At 58.4% G+C, this 17,350-nt stretch overlaps 2 protein-coding genes across 5 annotated transcripts; one reads left to right on the forward strand and one right to left on the reverse strand.

Moving 5' to 3' along the window:
• Window positions 1-495: 495 nt before the first annotated feature.
• LOC132509444 (galactoside 2-alpha-L-fucosyltransferase SEC1-like) lies at window positions 496-7,705 on the reverse strand. Of its 3 annotated transcripts, none has more exons than XR_009536989.1 (2): window positions 1,359-2,671; window positions 496-1,261 (listed from the first exon to the last, which is right to left on the reverse strand). XR_009536989.1 is itself a non-coding variant. In XM_060130492.1 (2 exons), the coding sequence occupies exon 2, from the start codon at window positions 2,273-2,275 to the stop codon at window positions 1,583-1,585; it is 693 nt and encodes a 230-aa protein (XP_059986475.1). In that variant the 5' UTR covers window positions 2,276-2,448; window positions 7,560-7,705; the 3' UTR covers window positions 496-1,582. The 3 variants fall into 3 exon arrangements, 2 of the variants coding, with proteins under 2 accessions (XP_059986475.1, XP_059986476.1); XM_060130492.1 differs by adding an exon at window positions 7,560-7,705 and having other exon boundaries at window positions 496-2,448; XM_060130493.1 differs by having other exon boundaries at window positions 496-2,448; window positions 2,639-2,698.
• Window positions 7,706-8,039: 334 nt separating this feature from the next.
• NTN5 (netrin 5) lies at window positions 8,040-17,119 on the forward strand. 2 transcript variants are annotated; one of them, XM_060130489.1, is made up of 7 exons: window positions 8,040-8,177; window positions 10,144-10,795; window positions 13,729-13,917; window positions 14,246-14,395; window positions 14,820-14,873; window positions 15,088-15,168; window positions 16,498-17,119. In XM_060130489.1, the coding sequence occupies exons 2-7, from the start codon at window positions 10,165-10,167 to the stop codon at window positions 16,860-16,862; spliced, it is 1,470 nt and encodes a 489-aa protein (XP_059986472.1). In that variant the 5' UTR covers window positions 8,040-8,177; window positions 10,144-10,164; the 3' UTR covers window positions 16,863-17,119. The 2 variants fall into 2 exon arrangements, with proteins under 2 accessions (XP_059986472.1, XP_059986473.1); XM_060130490.1 differs by lacking the exon at window positions 15,088-15,168.
• Window positions 17,120-17,350: the final 231 nt, after the last annotated feature.

Consider the following 17,350-nt stretch of genomic DNA (forward strand, 5'->3'; position numbering starts at 1 on the left):
CCAGGTCTTAGCTGTGGCACACAGGATCTTCGTTGCTGTGTGCGGGATCTTCGTTGTGGCATGCAGGATCTTTTAGTTGTGGCATGTGAACTCTTAGTTGCGGCATGCATGTGGGATCTAGTTCCCTGACCGGGGATCGGACTCGGGCCCCCTGCATTGGGAGTGCAGAGTCTTAACCACTGGACCACCAGGGAAGTCCCAATCTCCTGCTTTAACATCCCCCTACCCTTAACCCCACACCATGATGACACCATCAAGGACTTAAGAAGTAAACTGGGGCCCAAAATGGCTCTGGGGAGGTACAATGTTACTAATATGTGAAAGGAAAGGTGTTCAACCTCACAAGTATGCCAAGAAATGGGAATTCAAATAAATAAGATACTTGGAGAGGGTTTGCAAACAGGAAAGAGATGTGACTGAAATGTTTTCTAAACCAGTGCACCTATGTTTGGTGTAAAATTTAAATGAACATAAATAATTGTGTGTTAAAAATTTTTTTAATTTACAAAAAGGAGTAGTATGTCAATAAAAATATTGGTTACCTCCATACTTTAAAATATACCAAACACAAGAAAACGAGTATTGTAATCACTTAATCTTTTCTCCATATTGGGGTTTCTCACAGCGGCATTGGGTCCTGAGGGCACCTGTCCACACGCGTGACTGCTGACATGGCCACGGCACGGTCTCTGAGGCCCCTGCCCCTCTGTGGTCAGCCTGCTTTTTCGATGACATGTGGGCTCTGGGCATCTTTGCTGCTGCGGACCAAGGCCCGGTGCTGAGTCCTGCCCTCACTGTGAGGCCCTCCCATGCCCCATCCTCAGTTCTGGGGACGCCCCCTCCCCGCCAAAGTATCTCCCTGAGATTCATGCTCTCAAATCCTCTTTTCCCTCACGTTCTTTCATGATAAGGCCCCATTAAACCCAAAGCCTGAATTCTTTTTTTTTGTTGTTGTTGTTTTTGCGGTACGCGGGCCTCTCACTGTTGTGGCCTCTCCCGTTCCGGACGCACAGGCTCAGCGGCCATGACTCACGGGCCCAGCTGCTCCGCAGCATGTGGGATCTTCCCGGACCGGGGCACGAACCCGTGTCCCCTGCATCGGCAGGCGGACTCTCAACCACTGCGCCACCAGGGAAACCCAAGCCTGAATTCTTAGCTGCCAAAAATACCCAGCTCCTCTTTACTTGAAGGCAGGAAGAGTTTCATCGCCAAACCCTCCAAGGAGGCAAGTACCAAGTATTTGGACTCCATGCTCCCGGATCTATAAAGAAGCAGAGGGCAAAAATACATTTCCATTTCAAAGCAGTCCAAATGTCCAGGGCATGCCAACCACATAAATGTTAGTGGTCCACACTTACCACCTGTTTCCAAGACACTACATGAATTCGTTGCATTCTCACGAGGAGCTGCATTATGTCCGTTTTTTCAGGTGGCACACTAAGGCACAGAGAGGTTAAGTCACTTATCCAAAGTCACCCAGCTAGGAAGCAGAGCAGCCTGGATTTAAACTCAGGCGTGAAAGCCCATGCGCTGCACCCCACACACTGCTGTTGGGCCCAAGGGTGAGGCAGGGACAGCAGGGCTAGGGGCCATTCTCTCTAGCCTGCCCCAGGTTGGCTGCGGTACCTACCCACTTCGGCAGGAAGGCCACCTGGCGCTTAAAGACCACGTGGAAGGGGGAGTTGGGCAGGTAGACGGTGTTCCCACCCGTGAGGCAGGTGGCCCAGAGCCCAGAGGTGCCCACGAAGAGTGGGCTGCGGTAGCGAGCCCAGAACCAGTCCATGGCCTGCTGCAGGTAGCCCCGGTTGGCCACCACGCCCTTCCACACGTTGGGCATAACGTGGACATAGTCCCCCCAGCGCACGTGGACCCCTACGTAGGTGCTTGGCCGGCTCCCATTCACCTGCAGACCCCGCAGAAAATTCTGGGCCTCCTCACGCACGCGGTCGTGCAGGGTGAACTCCTGGAGGATCTCGGCGCGGAGGTGGTGGTAGAAGGTCCACGAGCAGGGGTAGCCGGTGAGGCGCACGTACTCTCCCGGGATGTGTCGGTACCGCTCTTCCATCCAGTCGTTCAGGGGGTAGTTCTGCCAGGGGATTCTGCTGGCCGTGGTGTCGTGCAGGACGGGGAGGGTGATTCTGAAGATGGGGGCCAGCGTGCTGTGCATCTGGGGCGGGATGAAGGCCGGCCGCCCATTCATCTTGGCCAGGGCAAATAGGGTAGCGTACTCCCCCATCTGGTTCCCCAGACGGCCTTTGGAGTTGATGGTGGACATGGCCCCCCAGGGCAGGTGTCTGGGGAACAGGACCACGTGACCCCGGTAAGGCCTGGGGGCGGGCACCCGGGCCAGGCGCTGGAGGCAGTGGAAAATGGTGGACCCGGCAAAGATGACAAAGAGGAAGTAGATGGTGGACAAGGAAGGGCAAGTAGCCCAGAATCTCACGGTGGCTGCGGGGAGGAGAGACGACTTGATTCAGGAGGGATGGGGCGTGAGTTCATTCGCTCACCCCACCCCAAACCACTTGTTCATTGGCTCACTCAGCCCATCCAGGCGTGTCTAATGGCCCGCCGTGGAGGTCTTAGAGCACAGACCCTGGACCCCTCTGGCCTGGGTTTAAATCCCAGCTCCACCCCTTACCAGCTGTGTGACTTTAGTCAAGTTACTCCTGAATCGCAGTTTCCTTGCCCATTAAAAAACAGTGACTGAGGGCTTCCCTGGTGGCGCAGTGGTTGAGAGTCCGCCTGCCGATGCAGGGGACACGGGTTCGTGCCCCGGTCCGGGAAGATCCCACATGCCGCGGAGCGGCTGGGCCCGTGAGCCATGGCTGCTGAGCCTGTGCGTCCGGAGCCTGTGCTCCGCAACGGGAGAGGCCACAACAGTGAGAGGCCCGTGTACCGCAAAAAAAAAAAAAAAAAAGCGATGACAGAGTTGAACCATTTGAGAGTGCCAATATTCAACCATATTTTTTCCTACACAAACAGCCATTTCATATGGTCCAACCTAACAGAACTACCTCATCTGTAACATTTTTAGAACAGTGCCTAGCATACAGGAGGCACTCTGTATAAGTCTTGGAAAATAAAGACTTCTAGAGTGTTTACTACACGCATCCCTGGGAGCTCACGAATCTATTAAGGCTGCATATACACAGGTTCAGAACCTAGACTGTGAGGCTAGACAAGCCCAGGTTCACGTGCAGACTCTGCCTCCTGCTGGCCAACCCGGAGCACGTTAGTTAACTCCCTGGGGCTCAGTCTTCTCCAGAAAATGGGGCTAACCATAGCCCCTGCATGCCGGGCTCCCGGAAGGGCCCCTGCCATGGCAAGCGCTAAGTGCCTCCCGCTACCGTCAGTGGATGTGGTGGATTCAAGCTGCTGCAGAGTCTTGGACGCTCCTTCCCTGACTCTGGGTGGGCCTGTGACTGCCTTGGCCAATCACATATGGCAGAAGTGACACTGTGCCATTTCCGGACCAGGACTTAAGGGTCCGCCAGTTCCCACCTCCTGCCTCTGTAACATTCTCTCTGCGTTGCCACCTCTAGCTGCCTAGATTTAGCTTTTTTTATAGTTAGGTCTCCGATGAGCCCTTCTTCTTCTTTCTTGTTGGTAACCACTTTACTGAGATAATATTCAAATAGCATACAATTCTCCCATTTAAAGTGTACGACAGCTTTTCGTATATTCACAGAGTTGGGCAACCATCACAATTAATTTTAGAAAAGTTTTATCACCCCCAGAAGAAACTCTGCGCCCCTTAGCCATCCCCACCCCCAGTCTTCCCATCCTCCCCGCCGCCTCCCTCCAGCTAACCTACTTTCTGTCTCAGTGGGTTTACCTACTCTGCGTGCTGCATATAAATGAATCACATAGTAAGTAGCTTTGTGACTGGCTTCTTTCACTCAGTGTCATATCTTCAAGGCTCATCCACGTTGCAGCGTGTGTTAGTATGTCACTGATTTCTGTTTACAGCCGACTAATATTCCACGGCAGGGATAGCCCTCGTTTTATTTATCAGTTCATCAGTTGCTAGACATTTGGGTTGTTTCCACTTTGGGGAATTATGAATCATGCTGCTGTGAACACGCATGTCCAAATCCCTGTGTGGACCTAAGTTTTCATTTCCTTCTGGTATTTACCTAGGAGTGGAATCGCTGCGTCATGTGATAACTAACTCTGTGTTTAACACCTTCAGGAACTGCAGACTGGCTTCCAAGCAGCTGCCTCATTTTCCATTCCCACCAGCAGCGTATGAGGGCTCTGATTTCTCCACATCCTCGCCAACACTCACTACTGTCTGTCTTGTTGACTGCAGTGGGCGTGCCATGCTAGCTCAGGGAAGCCTACACTTTTGAACCTACCCAGACTCCCTCCAGCTCCTGCCTCTGCCTGGGCTCCATGAACCTCAGTTTCCCCATCCTTGTAATGGGGTGGAGAATCCCTTCTTCAGGGGTTGCTTCTTTTTCAGTCCATCTCTCCTCCAGCTCTCCCCTGGGCTCCCAGAAACGGTCTTTTCACGCTGGGTCTCCAGTGTGTCCTGACCTGTTGTGTCCTCTCCCCTCCTCTGTTCCCCTGACCAGGCAGCTGTGGTTTCCCTGTGGCTGTCCCAGTGCCTGCAGCTCAGGAGACCCCCAAGGCCCCTACAGAAGCCCTGGATTGTGTGGCCCCGCCCTTCCTTATCTGGCTTCCATCTCACCCCCTCAGGCTCCCCATCTCTCCCTCCACTGGCCCCCTTAAATGTCAGGGCTCTGTGCGCCTCACCTCCACTCTCCGCCTCCTCTTCCTCCTATATTTCAGGGCTCCTCACTTTATTAATCTGACCCCTGTGGGAAATCTGAACACTCTTGGGCCCTCCTCAAGGGTCTCACATTCAACGTGGGTTCCCAGTGAGGTCAGCTGACTCTTACCACATGAAGCATATATTACGCTCCCTCCCCTGAGATGTACAAGAAATGCCTTGCTCGCTGCTTTAGTCTCCAAAAAGCAAACTAAATCTGCCCCTGAGCCCCTCTTCTCGCTGGGCTGGTGACAGCTCTGAGCCAATCCTTATCACACAGCCTGTCCAGCTCAGGCCCTGCCTGGGGTCCTGCGCAGAGGAGGACTCAAGCTTCCACCTCTGGTCAGCTCAGCCAGAGCCCCAGGCTGGTCTCAAAGCCCGCAGGCAAGCTGAGCAGGGACTGGAGCCAGGGCTACTGGGGAGGAGAAACCAGCTGAGGACAGAGGTACCCACCCAGGGTCACCTCCACGGTGTGCGACTCGTGCAGTTGCACAGGGTCCCTGCTCTGCTCTAGCCGTCTAGAAAGTCTCCATAAGCGAGAGCAACGCAGCCCGGGTTTTCATTTTGCACCGGGCTCTGCACATCAGGTAGCCCAGTCTGGCTGCCACCTCTGTCCTCCAGCCTCAAGAGCTCCCTCTCCTGGCCTCTCATGAGCCTACACAACTGAAAAGCCACAGGAAGTAATGAATCAAAGCTGGTGCTTCTGTGGTTCCCGACTCAAGCCAGGCACTGGTTTCAGCGCTTATATCCTGGTCCACAATTCCTTACTGACCATTTTCATGAAGATTGCTGGCAAACCCCAACCTGAGTTGAATTCACTCGGGGACAAAATCTGAACCGACGTGCCGCTATTCATAGACTTCATTTATTTTGGAGCAAACACCCATGCGTTCTGCTTGCAGAAACAATAATGTTTGATTATGGGATGCTGCCCAGACCCCGCCGGGGGAGTTGTAAAATATAAAATATAACCTGTGCGCCCCACGATGGTGTCAAAACACCGGTTCTGCGGCATGTCTGGTCCACAGAGTTTCAGATATTAGACTGTAGGCCTATCTTCACTCATTTGGTCTTTGTGATCTCCCATGAGGAAGGTACTTTTTTATGCCAATTTAACAGAAGAGGAAACTATGACACAGACAGGTTAAGAAACTTGGTTTGGGTCACGCAGCTAGGAAAGACGTGGAGCCTGGATTTGAAACCGGTGTGGTTCGGGAATCTGTGCTCATAATTACGATCCTGGATTTTTCCACTATGTCCTGAGGAAGGGATACTCAGCTGCACACTCCCAGTGCAGTTATTCAGGGGCTCTGACATGCCCTGCCTCCTGGGGCCTCTGTGATTGCTGCATCACCGTCACCGAGATAGGGATGAAAGATGTCTCTGGAAGCCCAGAGGTGTGGGTCCCGCCCTGCTGAGCCCACCTCAGAGCTGTGGCCCTGGGAGGTTCTGCCTCTGGGGCGCTGTGAGGGTAAAGGTGCCCCATACTTGAGGAACTGCCCCTTCCCCCCAAAGTCTCCTCCCCAACTCGGGGAGTTGTTTCCTCTCTGCTCTCTGCTTCTACCCCCCACCCCAGGCCCCTTCAGGGGTGATAATCGCCTCAGGCAGCTCAGACTATTAAAAGCAAAAGTGAGACAGCTAGCTTCCCTCCAGGGAATATTAGCTTAAGAAACTTCTAGTCCCTGGGGCGGGGGGAGGGGGTGGTGGTGGATAAAGTGAGACCTAAACCTTCTTCCTGAGTTTTCTCTGACAGCAAAATTAGCCTTTGCACTGGCCACTCCCTGTGCCTGGGTCCTCCTGCCCTGATGCCCACGTGGGCATCTTGCCCTCACCTCCTCCAGGTCTCAGCCCAAATGTCCCCCTGCCCCCCGCCCCCCAAACTACTTCCCTACTTGCTTTTGCTCCAAAGCATTTGTCACCTTCCATCTTTCTCTAGAACATAATGACTTACTACTTTTTTGTCGCAATCTTGCTTTCTGGACTGTGAGCCTGGCAAGGACGGGCTGCTGCACGTGTTCGTGCGGTCAGCAGAGCGTCAGACACACAGTAGGAAGTCAGTGAGCACCAGCTGAATGGATCAGCGCGGCGAGTACTGCACTAGTTACTCTGTCCATCAGGCCGCCCGCCCGCGATCTCACATGTCCCCCTCTGACTTGGTGGCGTCTCCTTCTCCTGCAGCTAACTCCTCCTCCTCGCCGAGGCTTACCCATGTCCCCACCCTGCCTCCTGCCCCCGGGGCTGCCTCTCCACTGCCGGCTGTGAGGGTCACCCAGAACCAGAATCAAGGGGAGCCTTGGCTGTGCCCTCCCGCCCCAGACACTGGGTCCCCAAATCCCTGTCGGGGTCGGGCCCACGCTATGCCACAATCAATGCACTCTAGGCCACAGCAGCTGATGTGGCGCCCCATCCTCCTGAGGCTCTTGCTTTCCTCAGGGGGAAGTGAAGAAAAATGTTATTTTTCTAGTCAAAACCATTCGGATAAAAAAAAAAAAAACCATTCGGATATGTAATGGAGTTGAGGGCAACATTTGCATGAAAGGGTCATGAGTGAAGTGTTGAGGCCTCACAGTAAACTGGCCATGGAGGGATCCGTTTTGAGCTCAGTCCCACCTGGGGGTCCCTGACTTCTCCCTCCAGCCGCTAGAACCACCAAGGTCCCAGGCATTCATATCTCCCCCTCCTCCTTCCCCACCACCTTAGAAAGCAGCCCAAGTCTTTGGGTTTCCAGGTGGGTGGTGCGACCCTTCAAAGAGCACTGACTTTTTAAGGGTTGAAAGCGACTGACCTTCATGCTCAGTTGACCCACAGCGGACAGAAGGTTCCAGAGGGCAGGAGGGGCTGGCTTGGGGTCACAGAGCCAGAGGCCCACGTCCCGCCTCAGCGTCAGCGGCCCTGACGGCGGCGCGCTCCCCAGCAGGCCAGCCCCTTCCTGATCACAGCCGCCACGTGCTGGGGCTGAGCCCGAGCCTGCCTGCACCGAGGAGTCAGGAGCCGGCGGGGCAGGGGCGGGGTGTGCGGGGAGTACGCACCCCAGGCCCCGGAAGGCCGTCTGGCCGCCGTCCCCTCCTACCTGCCTTGAGCCCTCTGGGCCAGCCTGCTCGGGGCTGTCCAGCTGCGGGCCCCTGGGGGGCAACGGCGCTCATGTCCCACACAGCGCCGGGTGGCGTGGCTGCCCGGGGTCCCTGCGGGGAGAGCGTGGCTGCCTTGGCGAGGGGACTGGGGCGGGGTGGTGTTGGATTCTTAGGCTCTGCTCTGAGCTCCCGCCCAGAACCCCTACTAGCCCGGGGGCTGAGAACAGCCACTCTGCACTCACTCCCGAGAGCCCACGCTGGCCGCCAAGCTCCTGCGGGAAGGAAGGGCCGTGAGCGGCTGACTGCAGAGGACAGTCTCTTCCAGGGCACAGGTTTGGACGACGACAGGGGTGAAGGGTGGGGTGTGTGCAAAAGAAGCCGGGGAAAGGGCCTGGGTCCCAGGTGGAACCCCACACTGCCCAGGCAAGAGGCCTGACCCTGGACCTGGTGGGTACATGGCTAGACTCTGCCCCTTAAAGTGGGGGCCAGGGTGGGCTACAGTCTCCAGAGGGGCAGGGACTGGGGGCCGGACATCTGGGCTCCCCAGTGGCAGGCGGTGGCGTCTGGATCCCCCAGGAACACCGTGGGACGCAGCCGGTTGCCCGGGGTACTAGGGGCCAGAAAGCGGTACCCCGTGAACCGCCCAGGCAAGAGAGGAGGTGGGAGATGGGGCGAGCCCCTTAACAAGGCCGGTGCCGGGGATCGGGGGCAAATGCCCGGCACAAGAGCTCAAAATGGCGCCAGGCTCCTCCTCGGGAGGCGCGGAGGGCCACGCCCGTGTCGTCTGGGGCGGGGGAGGCGGCCTCCGCCCCAGGCGACTGCGGTGGGAAGGCTGCGGGCTGTGAAATCAGGCTGGGAGAACGGGACCCACCCGCACCCACTGCTACCTCTTCGACTCCCAGCTGGGGCACAAACCCGGGTCCAGATTCAGAGCCAGGGGCCTGGACAGTGGGGCCCAGAAGGGCTCCAAGGCCCCCAGACCCGAGTGGGCTCCTCATCAGGGGCTGCCAGCCCGGGGGGGGGGCGGTGGGGTGGGTGGGCGCGCATTTCCGCTCCGGGTCCATCCTCGATCCTGCCACCCCCGGCTCTGGACTGCTGGTCCCTGCGGACGCCCTAGCATCTGGCCCTGCCCTGTCTCCTCTCCTCCTTTAGTACCCGCCACCCCCGACATCTGTTCCCCCTTCTGCTCTGGGGACCTTAGGACTGGAGGGGAATGCGGGGGCTCTGATTGCCGGACCCTGAGGCCTAGGATGGCAGTGGAGGGTGGGGAGGGCAGAGGTTATCAGAAATGCAAGCACAGGGTCCTCCCATCGCGAGCCCCAAGGGGAAACCAGGGGTCTGCCCTCCCAGCCCAGGCTTCCAGCCCCCAGGCATCCCCGTCCCTATCGGGTCCCTCAGCACAGCTCTTGGGGCTTTGAACCTGGGTGAGAAAGGGTTAAGAGCGGGTGGAGGCTAGGGCTGGGTGGCAGGGAGGCCTGGTTGTTTGGGTTGTTTGGTGATAATCCCCCTCCGTGCCCTGGGCGTGGAGAACATGGTTAGGGCCCCACGTGGGAAAGGGCCTCCACTCTGATCCCAATCCCCATGGGCCTGGCCTCCTGCTTCTGCTCCCCGCCCCCTTCCGCCTCCCCGGTCAGGCCTGCGGGCCTGCCTGTGCTCCTCCTGCTTCACAGGTGTCTCTGAGCCCCCTGCCCACCTGTCTGTCTCAGCCCCCAGGCTCCCTGGGACCCGTTGCCCCCCACCCTGTGGACTCTGGTTGCCTCCTGGTCTCCCCTTGTGTCCGTCCTCTCTCCTCACAGTTCCTTCTCCCTGCCTGGCCCTTGCCCTTCACTCACCTCTGCCCCCGCGACTCTGTCTTTGCCGTCTGTGCCTCTGTCGGCCCCTTTCTCCATTTCTTTGCCACTAAGTTTTCATCTTTCTCTAACTCCCCCTCCCCTGCCCACCCGGCTCCTCCTTTCTCCCCCTTGCCCCCTCTTTGGGTTTCCCCATCTGTCCCCCCTCCCTGCCCTCTCCCCTGGGCCCCCTGCCCCTCGACACTGACGGATAGCTCTGGGGTGTTAAGCTACGGATTAGTTCAGGCAAAATTCTCGATTTTGCTTGCGTTCTTTCCCCTTTGGGTTATGTAAACAGTAATTCTCCCCAGATGGAACTATTTTCCTCGCTCAGAAGCAGCGGGGAGGGGTCTGGGGCAGGGCTGGGGGTGGAATGCTGGGGTTCCTCAGGGAGCCTGGGGAGCGGGCTGGAGGCTGACCCCCGAGGGCGGCCTGAGGCCCCCTGCCCAGACACTTGTCTCCTCTCCAGGTACTTGCCTCCGCCAGAACCATGCCAGTGACCTTTGCCCTCTTGCTCCTCCTGAGCCAGGCCAGCGCAGACCCATGCTACCATCCAGGGGGCCGCCCCCGCTTCTGTCTCCCACCAGTGACCCAGCTGGCCAGCATGGCTGCCTCCTGTCCCCAGGCTTGCATCCCCTCCCCGGGGGCGGATCTCGGCCCCCGGGCCACCTGCAATGGCAGTCTGACCCTGGCTTTGGGTGGCCCCTTCCTCCTGACGTCCGTCAGCCTGCGCTTCTGCACCCCAGGACCCCCAGCCCTGGTCCTGTCTGCCGCCTGGGCCACCGGAGGGCCCTGGAGATCACTGTGGCGCAGACCCGCCTGGCCGGGGGCCTTGGGAGGCCCCGAGACGGTGACCTTCCGAGCCCCACTGGGCCCTAAGGCCAGGGTGGTGGCCAGTCACCTCCGTGTGGAGCTCGGGGGCCAGGCAGGGCTGGCAGCAGCAGGAGTGAGAGGCCGCTGCCAGTGCCATGGCCACGCAGCCCGCTGTGCTGCCCGTGACCGGCCGCCCCGCTGCCGCTGCCGCCACCACACCACCGGCCCAGGGTGTGAGAGCTGCCGCCCATCCCACCGCGACTGGCCCTGGCGGCCTGCCACGCCCCGGCACCCTCACCCTTGCCTGCGTGAGTCCTGGGCCCACCCTGACCCGCCAGCTGGCCACAGGGCTCCAGCAGCTGGGCCCTTCTCCCTGAGGGGCAGGATGTTCTCCCCCTCCCCAGAGCTGCATGCCCCTTGCTTCTCCCCATACTGTCCTCCAGCCAGTCCCCCTCTTCGCTTCCGCCCACTCCCTCCCCACCACCTGTGCTGTCCCCAGACTTCCAGCTGCTTACATGCCCATTAGGGGCTCCAGCGTCTCCCCGACACTCGATCACAGTGATGGTGATATGGATAACATTTCCGGAGCTCCCAGCCCAGGGCCTGGCTTGGCGCAGGTGCTCAGGTGGTATTTACTGAGTGGCTGTAGGAAAACAGGGCAACTGGACATTTTCGGAATCATCAAATCAACCACAGGGGGTAAGGATTTATTCATTAGACACATATTTATCCAGCAACTGCTATGTGCAGGGCAGGTATTGCATCAGGCCCATTTTACAGATGAGGAGACTGAGGCTAGAGCTGGGAAGTCCCTTGCGCAATGACATGGCTGGGATCTGAGCTCAGGAGCAGAAGCCCAAGGGTCTTAGCTTGTCCTTGCCAGCCACCTTTATGTGCTGTCACACTAGATGTTCTCGGGCAGCAGACACGGGCATGGCCTCAGCAGCCAGCCAGACTGCCTGGGCTCAAATCCCAGCTTCTCTGCTTCCTGGCTGTGTGACCCCCAACAAATGACCAAACCTCTCTTTGCCTCCATTGGCTCACCTGTAATGTGAGGATAGTAACAGCCCTTCCTTTACAGGCTGTAGTGAAAATTCAACACATTAAAATAAAGTCCTTAGAATAAAGCCTGATACAGGACCTGGCACGGAGGAAGAGTTATCTGATTCCACCAATGTTACCATTGCCCAGACGAGGAGGGTGAGGCCCAAGGGGACGTGTCACTTGCTCTACGTCTCACTGTCAGCAAGGGGCAGTGCTGGGACTGGACTCAGAGAAGTCTTCCGAGAGGCTGGGCCATCCACCAGCCTTCCAGCTGGACCAGAGCTCCCCAGGCCCCACTCAATGCCCTCCCCCATCCTCAGGGCTTCCAGACTGGGCCTGAGTCTGGGCCCTTCCCCATCCCTCCAGCGGCTCTCCTCAGAGACAGCCCTCCTCATCCCACCTCCAGCCTGCAGCCTTGCTAGAGTCTGAGTGTGTTACACGGCCTTGCTAACTCCACTCCATGGATAGATACACACCACACACACACACACACACACACACACACACACACACACCCTCCATTCTCTCGCTCCTGGACCTCCCTCTCTCTCCACCTCGCACATCCTTTGCCCCTCTCCCCCTCTACGTCTTCCTGCAATGTCGAGTGGACTAACTTACAGACCATCCCAGCTGTCCTCTGCTCCCCACTCTGTTCTCATCACACTTGGGTCCCCTTTGACCCGCTGTTCTCATCATCCCAGGCCTCTGTCCAGTTGGCCCATTCCTACCAGTAAGATCTGATGCCCCTACAGGGGAGTGAGGGAGGGGAGAATCACGTGGCCTAAGGGTGGGGTGGGGTCCATCCTGGGGGAGGACAGGGCCTGGGAGCTGGGGAGGCTGTCCCTCTGTGGATCACCACATCCCCTCAGGCTGAGCTGGGCAGCCGACCCTCCGAATCTGGGTAACAGACCAACAGTGTTGTGATGGAGAAGGGTCTGGGCAGACAGGATGAGACTAACTCCTGTGGCGGAGCTGTGGGCTTTATAGAATCCAAAGCCCAACTCTACTGATTGATAATCTCAAGAGTGCTGCCATCCCTAATGCCTACAAAATCCCTTGAGAGAGGAACTGAGATCCCCACTGGATGGGAGGACACTGAGGCTCAGAGAGGGGGAGTCATTTTCCCAAGAACACACAGCTGTCCCAGCTCCCTGACCTTCCCGCTACTCCTTGGGGCCCTGCCAGTCCAGGCCTCTCAAACCTCTTGGGGTCAAAAACTCCTTACATATCTCCAAGGAGTGGTCCATGAACTCCCCGCATCGGCATCTCACAGGCCTCTCAAACCTCTTGGAGTCAAAAACTCCTTTCATCTCTCCAAAGAGTGGTCCATGAACTCCCTGCATCGGCATCTCACTTTGGGATGCTTGCTAGACATACAGGCCCCTGGACCCACAGAAGCCCTGGGATGGGCCCTGGCATCTGTGTTGCTCTTTTGAAACATTTCCCCCGTAATCTGGATAAGCGGTAAGGTTTGAGAGCCGCTGCTTTTGAAAATCCAATCAACACTCCCCAGCAAGATGTACATGGTAAGTGGGCCTCATGTGAGCTGTATGAGAAGCACTGGAGGGCGCCTGGGCTGCAATCCTGCCTCTGACCACCCCTCAGCTGAGTTTCTTTGGGCAGATGACCTCGCCTCTCTGCCTCAGTGCTCACATCCATAAAATAGGGATGATGACAGCCCCAGTCTCACAGAGCTGCTGTGAGAAGGAAACATGCCAAGCACTCAGCACATGGCGCCTGGCACGTGGATGTGCTAAACGGGCAAGGGCATGCTCTGTGTCGGGTACGGAGTTAAGTAAGCACCGTTTACGTAGGTGGTTGCATTTCAAGATCATGACACTATTAATGCCATTTTACAGCAAAGGAGACTGAGCTACAGAAAGGAGTCGTCACTTGCCCACGGAAACAGTGAGACACTTACACGCGGGGGTCTGATTCCACAGCCTAGGCCCAGAGCTGCCACTCTTCTTTACACCCCCTGGTTTTACACAGACATCCAGCACATTCACCACTCCTCTCGGGCTCATGCAGCTCCAGTCCAGTGCACCCATTTTAAGGATGACAACGAAGAGCTTCTAGGACCCACACTTACCTAGGGACCCCCAGGCAGTCTCTTTCCTGAGGGCAGTGGGGAGAAAGCTGGGAAGGGGGAACAGAGAGCCGGGCCTGATGTGCCCTTACTCCATCCTGTTCCTAGCCTGTTCCTGCAACCAGCACGCCCGACGCTGTAGGTTCAACTCTGAGCTGTTCAGGCTGTCAGGCGGCCGGAGTGGGGGTGTTTGTGAGCGGTGCCGCCACCACACAGCCGGGCGGCACTGCCACTACTGCCAGCCGGGGTTCTGGAGGGACCCTAGCCAGCCTATCAACAGCCGCAAGGCCTGCAGGGGTGAGTGCAGCCTGAAGCCCAGCCTAGAGGGAAAGGAGGCAGGCAGGTCTGAGGGGGGAGGGGCCGGGGGCCTGGATCCTGGGTCTGAGGGGGGAGGGGCCGGGGGCCTGGATCCTGGGTCTGGGGGGGAGGGGCCAGGGGCCTGGATCCTGGGTCTGGGGAGGGGGAGGGGCCGGGGGCCTGGATCCTGGGTCTGAGGGGGGAGGGGCTGGGGGCCTGGATCCTGGGTCTGAGGAGGAGTGGCCAGGGAATTCCAGTCTCCTCAGTCCTTGGGGAGGAAGAGGCTGGGAGCCTGCACTGCACATCCCCAGCTCCTCTCCTCATGTAGCCTGCCAGTGCCATCCTATCGGGGCGACAGGTGGTACCTGCAACCAGACCAGTGGGCAGTGCTCCTGCAAGTTAGGGGTCACTGGCCTGACATGCAGCCGCTGCGGTCCTGGCTACCAGCAGAGCCGCTCCCCAAGGATGCCCTGCCAGCGTGAGTCCTGAGGGACAGGGCCCAAGTCTGAAGGGGGGTGGGAAGGAGACATCCCAGATCTCCAGGGGGCAGGTGTTGTGAGGACCTGCTCCGTAGGAGACGGAAGCTAGAGAGTGGAGGCTGGACTCTGAGTCCTTAGGGAGGTGAAGACTGAAAGTCCAGTCTCCTCCATCTTGGGGACGAAGAGGGTGGGAGCCTGGATACCTGGGTCTGAGGGAGGAAGGGGCTGGGGACCTGGGCTTCTGAGTCTTAAGAAAGTGGCCAGGGACCAGGACTCCAGGTCCTGGGGGAGAAAGGCGAAGTGTGCTTCCACTCTTGGGCCTCAGGGGAATAGACATTTGGGGTCTGGAAGCCTGCTTCCTCGGGGGGAGCGGGCTGCGCATGGGAGGCACTAAGGCCCTGTCTCTCCTCTGCTCTTTCACAGGAATTCCAGAGGCAACCACCACCCTTGCTACAACCCCTCATGCTTACAGCTCGGGTAAGACTGGCTGGCCTAGAAACCCCTGGCACCAAGAGGGATCAGGGATGGGCTGACTGGGCCTCCAGGTGGGGATCCAGGGGTGTTCCACCGAGCCCAGTCCCCAAGGGTTCAGGCACCCCAGCTGTCCGTCAAGATGAAATGCAGGGGATGGGCAGGGGCAGAACGCTGTAGTCCAGGCCTCAGGAGCCCACTGCAGCCTGACCCTCCCCAGACCCTCAGTGTCAAAACTACTGCAATATCTCGGACACCAGGGTACACATGAGCCTTCGGAGGTACTGCCAGCAGGAGTACGGTGAGTGCTGGGGAGGAAAAGGGCCAGCAGGGGCTCTGATCTGCTGCAAGCCACCCCCTTCTCTGGCCTTCAGTTTCCTCAGCTTAAATGGGAAGGGGTGTTGGACTCTACAGGGCCTTTCCTGATCTAGAACCTAACAGGACAGCAGACAATGGGCAGAAGGGGCGGTGGGGAAGGGGCGCTCCCTACCGTCCTAGGTCTCCTCTCTCCCATGTTATTGGCCTTGCAGAGTTTCACTATCTCCTTCAGCCTGACGTCTCTGAGGGAGGGAGGTGGCCTCCTGAGGATGGAAGGAGAAAGGGCAACTGGTTGAATGGAAGGGATCCTTGCACCGTCTTGTCTGTCTCAGACCCCCTGCCTCCTATCAGGGTCTGAGATATCGGAGCCCCACTCCCACAGACTCACCCCACAGTTCCCTAATCCACCAGTCCACACCAGCCCCCGACCCCAGGGCCTGTGGCTGCAGGCTCTCTTGGACAATGAGTTCAGCCCAGTCCCAGTTACTTCCCTCAATGGTATAGGATCCCAGACCTCTCCTCCCTGAGGCTCAGCATCTGCCCACTAGTGTCCTTGAACTTCAAAGGTGGAGGCTTCTCCCCCCACCTCCCACAGGGATCTTCTGCCCCAAAGACCCAGCTTGTCTGCCAGAGTCCTGCTCCCAACACGTCTCACCTCACCCTCTCAGAGAGGACACGTCTCTGAATCACCACTAGTATGACCTCGACCCTCAGCTTCCAAGGACTGATCTCCTTCTGGCCCCCAAATTAATCCTAAATGCAGATCCCTCCCATGGCAATACCCCTGTTTTCCAAGGGCTCTGTCTGCTCCTAATACCTTCTGACCCCTTGGCATTAGAGATCTGGACTTGCCTCTTGGGCCTTGTTCCCAGCCCCACCCACTGAAGGGTCCTCCTGGGACCTCTAACCCTTTAAGTAATCCCTGTACCCACTGCTTCTAATATGACCCCCAAAGCACCCCATCTGGCATATTCCTGGTAGGCCCCTGGGTTCCTCGCCCTGTCTGGCCTCCCTCTCCAGAGTAACCCCCATCTCCCCCGCCTTCCCAATCACAATCCTGTGACCCAACCTATCGCTCCATAAGCCCCACTCTCCTTGCTTTGACCCATCTCCCCAGAAAGATCGCACTCCTCACAGCACACAGCCAGACCCCCAGACCTCTCACCCTCAAAGGTTCAAGGTCTCTCCCTACTGATGCGATACCGGAAGACCACTCTCGGGTCCCGGGCCCCGGGCCCCTCCCCACCAGGACTGACCCCACGGGACCCGGAGCCTCCCCACCGCCCAGGCCTGACATCTCCCCTCCCCGCAGTGCTCCGTGCGCAGGTGCTGGCGTCCGAGGCGGCGGGCCCGGCGTGGCAGCGGCTGGCCGTGCGCGTCCTGGCTGTATACAAGCAGCCGGCGTGGCCTGTGCGCCGCGGCGGCCAGGACGCCTGGGTGCCCCGCGCCGACCTGGCCTGTGGCTGCTTGCGCCTGCGGCCCGCCACCCACTACCTGCTGCTGGGCAGCGCGGCCGCCGGCCCCGACCCCGCGCGCCTCGTCCTCGACCGCCATGGCCTCGCGCTGCCCTGGAGGCCGCGCTGGGCCCGGCCGCTGCGGCGGCTGCAGCAGGAGGAGCACGCTGGGGGCTGCCACGGCCTGCGGCCCTCGAGCCCGAGCCCCGAACCCAGGATCTAGAGCCGGAGCCAGGCGGCCTCAAACTCCAAGGGAGGGACTGGAAGCAACCGCCAGAGGAGTCTTCTACCTCGACGGTGCGTCCCCCAGCAAGCCAATCAGACGCCGCAGAGCCCCTGACGTCACTTGCATGTGCCAGCACCGAGGAGGCATGCGGGACGTTTAAATAAAGGCGGCAGACCTCTTGGTCTCTGGCTAGGACACTCGACCTGTGACCTACGCAGCTAGTCCCCTCAATAAAGTCTCAACTCTTGGGGAAAGTCGGCTACAGACCCCTGACCTGTGCTGGGAGGGTATCTGAGGGGCAAATGAAGAAGGCCACGAGGAAATCTGTGGAGCCGAATATGGCTACAGCTCTCTGACAGAATAGCCAATCCAATGAAAAAGCTGGTATGACGTCACTGGGTGCTAGTCAGATTTATATTGCCTGACGATTAGTTAAAGCCGGTGGGAGGGGAGGTGGCTAGAAAAGGCGGGAAATACACCTGAGG

The sequence above is a fragment of the Lagenorhynchus albirostris genome, chromosome 19 (assembly GCF_949774975.1).
Source record: "Lagenorhynchus albirostris chromosome 19, mLagAlb1.1, whole genome shotgun sequence".
In the NCBI taxonomy this organism is placed as follows: Eukaryota; Metazoa; Chordata; class Mammalia; order Artiodactyla; family Delphinidae; genus Lagenorhynchus; species Lagenorhynchus albirostris.

What these genes read in the sequence shown, in the direction of transcription:
- NTN5 (XM_060130489.1), top strand. Translation starts at nt 10,165, where the DNA reads ATGCCAGTGACCTTTGCCCTCTTGCTCCTCCTGAGCCAGGCCAGCGCA. An exon ending in GCACCCTCACCCTTGCCTGC is followed by an intron (nt 10,796 to 13,728) that starts GTGAGTCCTGGG and finishes TCCTGTTCCTAG; the next exon opens with CCTGTTCCTGCAACCAGCAC. An exon ending in CAGCCGCAAGGCCTGCAGGG is followed by an intron (nt 13,918 to 14,245) that starts GTGAGTGCAGCC and finishes CTCCTCATGTAG; the next exon opens with CCTGCCAGTGCCATCCTATC.
- LOC132509444 (XM_060130492.1), bottom strand. Translation starts at nt 2,275, where the DNA reads ATGTCCACCATCAACTCCAAAGGCCGTCTGGGGAACCAGATGGGGGAG.